Below are 12,778 nucleotides of genomic sequence, written 5' to 3'. Positions count from 1 at the left end.
AACTCGGACAGCTCAATTATTTTTCCTCCAAGCTTCTTGGAAGGTAGTTCCTCGGGGTCAAGGCTTTGTTCTCTATGAGCCTCGGTCGCACCTTCCTCCATTTGATTTAACATGCTTTCCAGCGTCTTATATTTTGTCGTCTTTGGCATTAGTGGAGATCGGTAAATTGAGGAGCTTCTCCTAAATGGGTTAATTTCTTAGTCTTGGAGTACCTTCTGTAGTTGGCCGTCTTGTATACCATAAATGCAGTGGGTGTTAAAACTGCATTAGTCGGGCTGGGATCTCCTTTCAACCCATAATTTTTGGGTTTCGTTATTAGTGTTCTTGGCAAGGTCTTGCTCCGCTTGAACACCACCTTCTCCAAATCACTTGTAGCATTAGTTGCCGCGGTGGCCAAGTTTTTCACCGCCAAGGTACTGTGGTCGAAGGATATCGACGACCAGGATGCCACTTGCCGACTCCGAAAAGCTGAAGGTAGGGGGTTCCGAGCTCCTGCACCATAGGTTTCCTCCTTCTCTCTTCTTCCATATTGGTTTTATTTTCTGGGTGTCCTTCCCATAGCCATTTTGGTTCAGGCTCCAGAGATGGGCAAACACTAGCCCATGCACAGTCAGAAAAGTGCATGAATACATATTTACACATAAATAGGTATGCCCCTAGCTGGAATCTGGGTTCGCACCTAATGGAAAATCTGGCAACTTCTCACAGGCTGTCTCTCTGTCTATCACATGCACTTTTGTTAGAAATAGTTGTATCAATTAACACCCAAATTTAGGGGAGAGGTGGGAACTGTGCACGGCCATGCACACAGTGAGCTACTTCGTTCTACAGGGAACTTAGGGGGTCCCTCTACATGCAAAGAGGGGAGGGTGTACAATTTTTTGCACCAAATATAGTCATGTGGGGTATCAAATGAAAGGTCTTAACTCCTCCTTCCAATTCTAGCATTTAATACAAATGACTAAAATATTCCTACCAAGTTTGGAGGAAATCGAACCAAAACCTTTCATAATTGAAGCGTCCAGCAGATAGTCGTATGAGTGTGTATGTCTGGGATTTGATTGAGTGAAATTGCTTTATATCATTCAAAGAGTTTTCTATAAAATGACTCATTGTTTTCGTTATCCTTCCGTATGTAGTGCGTCCGTTGATGGTAGATATATCGTTTAATAATCAGCCAATGTCAGCAGATAGGAAATATGAAATCGAATGCCAAGCAATAGGTTCTCGTCCGCCCGCGAAGATTACATGGTGGATGGGTAAAACTGAACTACATGCGTTCAATCAAAAGGTGAGTAGTTGGTTTACTCGTACATTACACTCTGCTAATAACTGCAAGGATTATGGATTATATCCGATTATATCCGCGCAAATGAACATGACTGTGGGTATCTACTTGCCTTTAGGAAGTCATAGTCAGTTCAGTTTACCTGCAAACAGCTCCAATTAGCTGAACACTTCCACGGAAATGGTCTTCTCGCGATATAATCCAAATCCTATTGTGAGGAAAATTCAAAAGTGTTTTCCCTCAACCATAAAAAGCTCCGAAAATATTTCTGAAATTATTCATCCGTTATGGATTTCACTAATTATTTATCTGTAATTTATAGGTTTCCGCCGATGGGAATGTCAGTCTCTCCATCCTTGCTCTAACGCCCACAAGAGAGGATCATGGCAAAGTGCTTATCTGCCGTGCTACGAATGAACTAGTCAAAAACGGAGTTCGGGAAACATCGATGAAGTTGAATGTATTCTGTAAGTACTAATTAAAATCCTGAACTTTGTGTTGAAGCGTAAATGGAATTGGTTTCAATACGTTTCCCTTTACTAGTGAACGTAAGTTATAATGTTTCTGAAAAAACGTAATCCTTTTGATTGGTATCGCAATACGTGAAATTATTTCAGTTGAAATTTAGTTCAGCTTTGCTGGCTACTGCCCGGATTTTCGGAATTAATGGTCCTGACCAAAGCAACGTGTCGGAAATTCTCACATTTAATTGAAAAGAAATTCCTGTAATGTTACTTGCATATAGAATTCAAATTGAGAAATAGCCGTTATATCGTTGTAGCAGTAGAGACTATTGATGCGAATCTGTATCAGCGAATTTTCGTATCCGGGATGTTTTCTGATCATTATCATTTTGGGTACGGGTTCTTTTAAAGGTTAGCATACAATACGTGAGGATGGTTGAATGAAAGTCGATTTACTAGTTTATGTACTACGTTATATAACCCCGCGTCAATGCACATTGGACCGAATAACCAATAGACTTAACAGGCTTCTCCTCGCCAACAACTGAACTTCATCAGCCAGTTTACTTCTAACATCGAACAGGTGTCTAAAAAAGACACGCCTTTGCGCTCGGCGATTGCCGTTGTCAGAGCTTCAGAGCCCGAAGACGAACCCCGAATACAAGTTCAAGGAGTTTCCTATCTCCGATTTGAACTCCTACTTACTCTGCGAGACTTCAGATAAGGGATCTAGGCCATTCATATTATACGCAGTACACGATCTTGCGCACCCAGGGATCAGAGTAACGAACTGGTTAGTCACTGGAAAATACTTCACGGTCGTCCATGAGTAAGGAGGTAATGGCTCGGAATGGTCAGTCCTCCCACGACACACGCGCCGGAGATCGATATCCCCAGAGACATACTCACAGGTCCTCATTAGGGTGGACGCTCCTTGGAGGCCGCTGCACCCACCATGCGAGGACCACTATAAGGTCCTGAAGCGATGAAAGCACTCCTGCAAGCTCAACCTTCGAGGTGGGAATAAATGGGTCTCCTTGTCGAAGCTGAAGGTTTTCACCGAGCCAAGAGGTGCTCCAAAAAAGCGTCCAGCTCATCCAGTGATTCCATTGGCGGAATTACGTCCTGGGTTCCTCCGGTGAACCCGCGGGGTTTCAGATAGGGGTGGAGTGGAATAGCATCACATCGGAGGCATGAACCACGATTGCTTTTCCAGTGATGAATTCGCCTCCACGACGCACTGCGCGAGCACCTCCTAGGCATGAACCCGTCACATGCTTTGGCGATGCGTTTGACCACATGGACATGTCTTTCCGAAAAGGCGCCTGTCTTATTAAATTGGTCTAACCACACTCTATGAAGGTCTGCTCATCCAAAACTTTAGCAGACCAACTTGTTATCTTTCTTGATTTTTGGCGTGATGGTCTTCTGCCCATAACCCAAAGAAGATTGCCAGGTGACCGCTGTGGGTGTAGTCCTTGCTGACACACCAGAACATACTACGTACCAGTGCAGGGCTGACAAACGCTAAGTCTACGATTGAGGTAGACCCCGCTTTTTGAAAGGTGTTTACATATCCGTCAGTCTGTCTTTTTTAAGGTTTTGTGTAAATACAAAAACTTATAAAATCCGTTTACTGTATGTCTGTCTGTCTTTCTGTCTGTCCGTCACACGCATTTTTCTCGGAGACGGTTACAGCGATTGACACCATATTTGATAGAAAGCTGGGAACTGTGAACACTCACGGATACAGTGAGTTACATCCTTTTAAGACAAATTTATGGGGGGGGGGGGGGGGTCTCCATACATGCAAAAGGAGGGTGTACATGTTTTTTTCATCAAATATAGTCATGTGGGGTATCAAATTAAAGGTCTCGGTTAGTACTTTTCGAAGCTGGTCTTAATTTTGACATTTGTTAGAAAGGTGGGGAGTGCCGGGGGTTGAAAATGATCATTCTTTAGGGGGGCCGTTCTCAGAAACTACACAACCGAAAAATCTGAAAAAAAATCAGGAGGCTGCCACTATATGGTGCCTGGGCTCCGAAATACCTTCCATACTGATATCTGTACAAATAAAGTTAATAATAGTATATTACTCTAATTTTTAGTAATTGGCTGCAAAGCCCCCCTTAAGTTCATGCTAGCACCACAAAATTAGTATAGGGTATAGCATAGAGCATGATTCTGCCAAATTTGGTGGAAATCGCAGTATTACTAATAAAGTAATAATAAGTCAAAATTGTGGCTCCTTTGCAAATTCAAGACTCTGAATGTCAATATCATCCGAAAGTGGATATTCTCACATAATATATGCATATATTACGTGCTACACACTAAGAAATACACAAAACCTTTCATACCTGAAGCGTCCAGCTTCCGGTTTTCCGACTTGTTTTTTCAGGAGGTGGAAATCTTCAAAAGACACTGGTCTGGACACACCAGCGTGTGGGATTTTTACTCACTAAAACCACCCACGGCTCCTTTCCTGCCCCGGGGAACCATCATAAGGTATTATATAACGGAGCGGAGTCAGCTTATTCTAGCTTAGTCAGCTTTCTTCTATACGTGGCGTACGTGACCGCGCTTATCTCCTCTCCTCTGCCTTTCGCAGTTTGTTTTGAATAGATGCGATCATGGAGTTGACCGCATCCCAATTTTCTTGATATGTTATCATTTTCGGCACCAGATTTTCTGGCACCAGCACCTCTCCTAGAGTCTCCTCTAAATTCCTCCTTTCTTCCACAAATCTCGGACAGTGGAGGAATACATGCTCTGGGTCCTCTGGGACTCCATCGCTATTTGGACAGTCGGGTGAGGTCTTCAATTTAAATCTGTGCAGATATTGGTGATATCCTCCTTCCGTGAGAAACTGGGTTAGATTATAATTATTCTCACCGTGTCTCTCCAACCATTCCTTGATGGCACGACTGAGCCTGAGAATCCACCGAACCTTTCCCGAGCGTTTCCACCGCTCTTGCCATCTGTTTATGGATCTCTCCCTCTCAGGGTTCTTCGCCATAAGGGAAGATTGGCTTTGCATTGTATATATTCGCCATCTCATCTGCCAAGATACCCATCGGCATCATTCCAGAGATGACGAATGCTGCATCATCTGAGGCAGTCGTGAAGGCAGAGCATATCCTCCTGTAGACTCCACTCGTTTTGTTTGTGTTAACTGACATCCGCAATGCCTCCCTCCAAACTGGGGTGGCATAGAGCATAATTGACGCCATATAAGCCGTGGCCCTCCCACGTTCGACATCATCCTCGCCAGGGCCATACTAGCAGTGGATGATTTATCGCACACATACTGCACGTGTTGTTTAAGGTTGAGCTTCCCGTCTATCACCACCCACCCGTTTTTTTCCTCCGTAAGTGTCAGATCAGAGCTCGCTAGCCAACTTTTAATAACACTGATTGCCTCGCTAGAGTATCACTCAGCATCAACCAGCGCTATGTCGTCAACGTAACTGACCACTGTGGCTTCCTCACATTAAGTACATCGTTGTAAATGATGTTCCACAGTAGTGGAGCCCTGCGGGATATCCGCGTAGACAACGCACCCCTGAGGTCCGTCATCGATGTCATTTCAGAGCCTCCTTTCAGTGAAATAACTATCGAGGATAGCAGCAAGATAAGAGGGAATACCAACCTTCGCTAGGGATTGGCGTATTAGATTCCAACTGGCCGAATTAAGTGCATTTTTCACATCCAGGGTTACTATCACGCAATACTTGCTGGTACTACACTTTCCGTAGATTGCATGTTCGATCAAGCCAGTAACCAATTGATCTGGCCGCCGAAACAAACTGCTCTTGCTGTCCGTCATAGGTGTTATACCAGAGCCTCCTTTCAGGGATTTGCGTATTAAATTCCAACTGGCCGAATTGAATGTATTTTTCACGTCTAGGTTAACTACCACGAAATATTTGCTGCTCTGCTTAATATATCTACCCTTTCCATGAATTGTATCTTTAGCCAAGCCAGTAATCAATTTGATGGCATCAATGGTTGATCTGGCTTTACGGAACCCATACTGCCGATCTGCAAGGCCGTCTTGGCACTCAACAACCGGGAGTAATCTATTATAGATTACCCGCTCTAACATTTTTCCCACAGCGTCCAGAAAACATGCCGCTTCCATGCCGTTGGAAATATGCCCTCGAACATGCACGTTTCGGACAACTCAGCAAACATGTTCGGCCTGGATTTCACAGCAATGTTAAGAGCCTTATTCGGTACTCCGTCCAGACCAGTCGCTTTATCGGCTCCTATTTTACCGCAGATCTCCAGCAGCTCGTCTCCGGTGACTGGCGGAATTGTCGCCACATTCAGAGGTGGTTGGAATATGTCGGTGCTCTCCTCTTACTGGGGGAATAACCCCTGGATGATTTTCAGCAAGAGGGTGGGACACGTGATCTGCGGAGACGAACGGCCTCTGAATCGTCCCATCACAATTCTATAAGCACTCCCCCACGGGTTTACGGCCGCTTCTGAGCTGAAGCTCCTTAAAGCATTTCCTCTTGCTTCGCTGGATGGCGAGCTTGAGAGTTTTGCGAGGTGGCTTATAGGCACACTCTTTCTGCCCCTGATCGACTCTACCTACCGCCCTCTAAGCCACTCTTCTGGCTCGGTGGCAGGCTGATCGAAGGCCGGTCAGTTCATCATTCCACCAGTAGTTTGGCCTTACTGGGGAATGGGCACCTCCTAGGCATGGACGCGTCACATGCTTTGTCGATGCATTGACCCAGATTGATGGTTCTTTCCGTAGAGGCGCCTTCTTTATCAGGTTGATATAACCACACCTCTACGAAGGTCTGTTTATCCAAAGATTTTGCAGACCAGCCTGAAATGTTTTTCGGTTTCGAGCATGATAGCCCTTTATCCTGTGACTGGATACATGTCTCAAAGAAGATTGCCTAATGATCGCTGGGGGTGTAGCGGTCGCTGACGCACCAGGACATACCACGCGCCAGTGCAGGGCTGACAAAAGTCAGGTCTACAAGGCTGACCCCCCCTTCAGAAAAGTGTTTACAGCACCTTCGTTAGCGAAAACTATGTCCATCTGCGCAAAAGCTTCTAATAAACTGCGCCCCCTAGCATTTGATTCTCTACTACCTCACTCTAGGGCCCAAGCATTGAAATCACCAGAAATCAAGGGGAAGAAGTCCAAATCTTCCCCTTGCGTCGAGAACGAGATTATCAAGCATTTCCTCGAATTCAGGCAGTGTCAGACTTGGTGGGGCGTAGTAGCTGGATGCATATACGCCACTTATTTTCGCCCACACAAAGCCACTGGCTGCCTGACTTGCAGCACATTGTATGGCCTGTCGACCGCAAGCCCATATCGCCGCTCCACCAGTCGAATCTGTGACTCATATGCTACCGTGACGGTTTCTATCCGGTTCACTTATGATGGCAACTTCCATCTCAGATCCGAAAGTGGTCTGCTCTAGTAAATTCTGAGCGATCCTGCAATGATTCAGGTTTATTTGAATAAACCTCATTTTCTCATTGTAGTGAGCGCCTTCCTAAACTCCGGACATTTACCACTTCCGGCAATATGCCGGTTATGCTGTCCCTCTTTTACTTCGCATTTTGGGTCCTTATTACACTCTCTGGCAATATGGCCCTTCTCCCCACACCTTCTGCATTGATCGGCATGCCTTCGAGAAGTGACCGAACATGAGGCATTTAAAGCACCTCTTTAGCGAAGTTTATTCTCTTAAGCAGCAGACAACCCATCCCATCCGAACCCTTCCGGCAGCCAACAACATCTGCGCTGCTTCCGCTGTTACTCGTGTTGTGGCCGTTTGAGTACCACCATAGGCTTTTTGTAAGCCCACAACAGACTCCTCGGTAAGCTCTATCAACTTGAATTACTCCTTCAGAGCACTAAAAATGTCTCCTTTCGATATCACTTCATCGAGATCCTTATATTGTATATAGATCTCATGTTCTTGGGCACGCACTGCGGCATTCTTCCCAAGTGAGCTTTTGACTTGAGTGCGAAAGTCATCAGTTTTGCCCACGCTGGATCTTTTCAGCTCGAACATGAGATCCCCTTTCTAGGTTCTTCGGATTCTGTTCACATTTCCGCCTGCTGATTATTTGGAGGATTCCCCTCTTTTTCACGCACTCGTCTATTTCCCCGTGATTCGATGATAGTACGGTTGGGCGCCACTTAGGTCGCTTGTGACACTGTTGTCACAGTGGGGTTCGGCGTATCCTTATTATTCTTTTCCTGCATCTGCGATCTATTATAGAGGACTCTAATAGCCCTAACGATATTCTTTATGGCTTGGTGCACGTTGTGCTTGGCCTTGATAAACTTGGATAGACTAACGATGTTTGTCTCAAGCTGGGTGAAGGTTAATTCCTCCGGGTCAGGACTCTGCTCCCTATAAGCGCCGGCAGGATTACTCCTTTTATACGCTCCTTCACTTTCGGCGTTTATTGACTTTGCCTGTGCCTTATGCTTCACCGTCTTTGGCATTGGTGGAAATCTCAAAGTTACCGAGCTTTTTTTGAATGGATCCCTTCCTTATTCTTTGAGTACCTCCTGCTGTCGCGCATCTTGAACATATGCGGTGAGTGTTATCTCAGTTTTTGTCGTCCAACGACCTGCCTTCAGTTCATCTTTATTTGGTCTTGTTAATGGTGTTCTCGGTAAGGTCCTACTTCGCTTGAACAGTTCCTTCTACAGATCCAAATCACTTGTAACATTATATGCCAAGGTGGCCAAGTTATCCACCACAGAGGCACTACGGTCGAGGGATATCGATTACCGGGACCACACTTGGTCACTACCAACAGCCGCCGGTACTGGGGTTCCGAGCCCCTGCGCTGTAAGTTTTCTCCTTCTGTCGTCTTCCATGGTGGTTTTATGTTCTGGATATCCTTCCCATAGCCATTTTGGTCCACGCACCAGAGATGAGCAAACACTGGACCATGCACAGTCAGAAACGAAAGTGCATGAACGCATATTTACACATCAATAGGTATGCCCCAATCGACCAACTGGGATCGTGCCTGCTGGAAGATCTGGCCACTTCTCACAGGACCGTCTGTCCGTCTTTTTTTCGGCGTTGGAACCAACCGCTGGCTCCTGCCATACCATACTCGCTAAAACCACCATCTATCATTTCGGTATTATGTCGCGGGATAGGATCAATTACGAAGGGCGGCTCCTGTTGCTAATTGTAAGTTTCCTCCGAAGCTCCTCCCTCCAAGATGTTTCAGAGACTAACATGTGCTCCATGTTATTCTCTGGTGTCAACCGTGCTCCGGCGTCAATTTCCGCCACCGCTGTGTGCGGTGAACCGCGGGCACTTAAAAACAACATGCTCCACAACCTCCGGAATCATCACGCATGTGGGGCAATACGGGGAACCGTCACGCCCGAAGCGATAAAGGTATGCACGATACCCTCCAAGTCCGCTTAGGAATTGAGTCAGGTGGTAACTAACCCTACCGTGCCTTCGTTTGATCCATTTAGAGGCATCTGGAATAATGTATGTCCAGCGCCCTTTACGTGAGTTAGGCCATCTTTCTTGCCATTCCCAAATAGATTCACTTGGCGCCAATTCCCGACGATAGGTACAGGACTCCATACGATCCGTCATAGAGGCGTCGACTTTCGTTCGCCAAGATGCCGATGGGAATCATGCCTGCTATCACAGAGTCACGTCTGATGTTGTGATGTTGTTGTCGCAATGCACTCAATCGATATGGGGCTGGGATTTTTCTTCTATTTGCTTTCAACTTCAAAGGCGGTGGCCAGACTGGAGCTGCGTAAGTTAAGATGGAGCTGACAACTCTTGAGATCCGGAGGCGATGGCTTAGGGCGAACTACATTCGGTAACATTTTTGCCAACAATGTAGCAACCCCGCAACCCTTTCATAATGAATTCTCAAGATGGAGTTTGAATTTAAGTCTTTGGTTAACCATGGCTCCTATGTAGGTATTCAAGCTTTGGTTGCGAATGTGTGATGTGTTCGCCAATTCTGATTTTTATCGACGTTTACTTCTTTCGCTTGGTGATCAAAAATACTTCAGTTTTATGCTCTACGAGCGTCAGATCAGCATCTTCGCCAAGATCTTATTTAAAAAATTGCCTCGTTTGTGTGGACTTCGATCTCTTCAATATTTCGTGCCACGATAGTCACTGCGAAGCCAATGATTGTCATTCCTTTGGGCACTTGTATTTCCCGGAGAAATTTTATGACTATACGCACCAAGTATTTGGGAGTGTCCAACTTAACTATAGCAATTTTACAGTGTTAAAGGCATTCTTCACGTCGAGAGTAACTATCGCGAAAGATTTATTGGCCTCTACTTCTTCCTTAGCAATTTTCGCCATCGGGCTGATGGCTTGTTCGAAAAGTTTGTCAACGCCGTTTAATAGGCATATAGGCCTATAAGAGGAAGCATCAATTAAATGTTTATTTGACTTCAGAGTTAGGACAAGCTTCTGTTTCCTCCATTTTTCCGGGAAAATCCCTTCTTTGAGGCATATCGTAAATGTTTCAGCGAACCACCATGGAACTGTTTTAACAGCCACTACCAGCGCTTTATCCAGAATGCCATCTAAGTCTAAGGCTTTATTTTCAACATTCTTCTTTGGGGAATCCAGGAATTTTTCACTGGTTCTCTTCGGAGTTCCACCGGAATCTAGCGGGACAGTGTGGCAGATTCGATCCATTTGAAACTTGTGGAAAGAGGGTACTGATTATATCCCACAATAAATCAGGGTTGGTGATCGGTAGCGAGCGTTTACCCTTGACTGATGCCATTATTGCCTTGTGTGCACCTCCCCATGGGTCGGCGTCAGCTTCCTTGCATCTGTTTTTCTGTCACGCACATTTTTCTCGAACACGGTTACGGCGCTTGACACGAAATTTAGTGAAAAGGTGGGAACTGTCAACGATCACATATACAGTGAATTACAGCTTTCTACGTCGGTTTTAAGGTTGGGGGGGGGGGCATACATACAAAAGGACGATGAATAATTTTTTTACCCAATATAGTCATGTGGGATACCCAATGAAAGCTCTCGGATAGTACTTTGCAAAGCCGATCTTAGTTTTGAAATTTGTTGGAAAGGTGACGAGTGCGGGGTGTCTAAAGTGCTGATTTCTTTCACGGACCCATTCTCAGAAAGTACCCATCCGAAATCAAGAGGCTGCAACATTATGGGACCTAGGCTGTGCTAGTTGCTCAAATAAAGTTAGAAAAAACCCCCCTTAAGTGCATCCTAGCATCACGCAATACCGCACCAGAAAGGACATGTCAGTTTTGTCGAATGAAGCGTGAGGGATTGAAGTGCTGAAAAGACCCTCTACATTCCCGAGCCTGGTGTCGACGAAGCACTTTGATGGAGCTTCAGTGTTTGCGGAGGGACGGCTAATTTCGCCATTTTTTTAGGTTTTACTGGGATAGCTCTTCCTCTTGGTCGTCCCCGACCACTGTCATTACAAACTGAATGTGGGATATGTCAAAAAGTTTATGCTGCCCTCAATTTTATACTTTCAACCCATTTATATATTTCGAAAGTGGTTTCAATGACCTCTTTGAAATCTTTCAAATTCGCGCTAGATCCATTCGAGGAGTAATATAATAATAGTCCTTTTTGAGCTTTTTTTCGCGTAAGCAGAACAGCACTTCATCATGCACATGACGCCAAAAATTCATGTCGTACTTTATGGCGTGTGGAACATTAGCTCTGACGTAGCGCACAGCTGGTAATTTTCACTTATCTAGACCAGGACTGAAGGATTCACAAAAACACACAATATCGCAAGCAGGCTACAGAAAAAGTAAATTGAAGCGAATGAAGTGCTTATCTTCTTAACTTCCACTTATTGCGTTTAAGCAGCGGCAACATAAAAACACAAAACACATTTTCAGGTTTCCCTTTTATGTTACGTTAAAATTTAGGACATGTACATATATTGCCTGAAAGGAATATATTTGTTACAAGTCATATCCTCGCACGTATTCCGTGTACATGTTGATGTGGTAATTGAAACAAAAATGAAAATGCTTCGCAGAGGAGAAAATAGGACATACACGAGCATTGTACGAGAGCTGGAGGATGGAAACACATTTTCACGCTTTCCTCTGTGAAATTAGTGACGGGCCGGAGCCTCGGGGCCTAACTGAAAGAAGGAGACGCTCAATCAAAAGTGGATCAGGGATATGCTGTAGTTGCTGCCATATCTGAAAGGCAATTGTTCCGCACTGCACTGCTCTTTCACCTATCTTGTAATTGTTTCCCTGCGCCTGTGAGTTTATTATTTCAAACCTCCCTTGCTCGCGCTTGTAATTACTAAAGTAGGGCTTTCAGACTTCCTGGCTCTGTAGTAATTCACTTTTACGACATCCCTGCATTAGCGGATTTCGAAATGGAACGAATGCACCTTTCTAGTTTTACGAAGTGTCTATTGTCCTTCTCCTCCTGTTCGCGTAGATTTTTGATTGTCCAGAACGTATCCTTTCCACGGATGCTGTCCCATATGTACGTCTGGAGAATCTTTCATCAATGGTAGGCAGTTTAATGGAGGAGTTAACAAAACAAGCGAACAAGACAAAGTCAGGCAAGGAGGAGGTTTTAATTAATGTAGTTCATAAGGTCCCAACATCTCAAGGGATGAATTATCACTTGTACGTCCGAAATATGCGCTCTGCACATCCTGAAAGGGTTGATAAGGGAAAAATACGACGAGTTCGTTGCAGTCTGTGCTAGAAAACTTAGCCCTGTCAAATAACGGATATAACATGTAATATTTCTACGAAACAATTTCTATTTTTAATTTTATGTAAAATCCGCTAGGCTCGCAACAATCCTTTGAACTCCTTAAACCACGGGAACTATAGCTAACCTAAAATAATCTAAATCTAAGTCAGGACTACGTATTCATATATAACACAAGGTTGCCGACTTTACATCGATTGTAACGCTCGTTTTGACGCGTTGGCTGATTGCTACTTCAGTTCATCGTTGCTGGAAGGATATAAGAAATC

The 12,778-nt window shown here is 44.9% G+C and overlaps 1 protein-coding gene across 2 annotated transcripts in view; it reads left to right on the top strand.

Moving 5' to 3' along the window:
* LOC119660359 (synaptogenesis protein syg-2) overlaps positions 1–12,778 on the top strand; it is a 354,674-nt gene that overhangs the window by 252,132 nt on the left and 89,764 nt on the right. For both annotated transcript variants that reach the window (XM_038068867.1, XM_038068866.1), the window contains exons 8-9: positions 1,140–1,291; positions 1,611–1,755. In XM_038068867.1, coding sequence (XP_037924795.1) covers positions 1,140–1,291; positions 1,611–1,755 — 297 coding nt within the window. The remainder of the gene's footprint in view (positions 1–1,139; positions 1,292–1,610; positions 1,756–12,778) is intronic.

Source organism: Hermetia illucens, chromosome 6 (assembly GCF_905115235.1).
Source record: "Hermetia illucens chromosome 6, iHerIll2.2.curated.20191125, whole genome shotgun sequence".
Lineage (NCBI taxonomy): Eukaryota > Metazoa > Arthropoda > Insecta > Diptera > Stratiomyidae > Hermetia > Hermetia illucens.
This window is presented reverse-complemented; position numbering and strand designations above follow the sequence as displayed.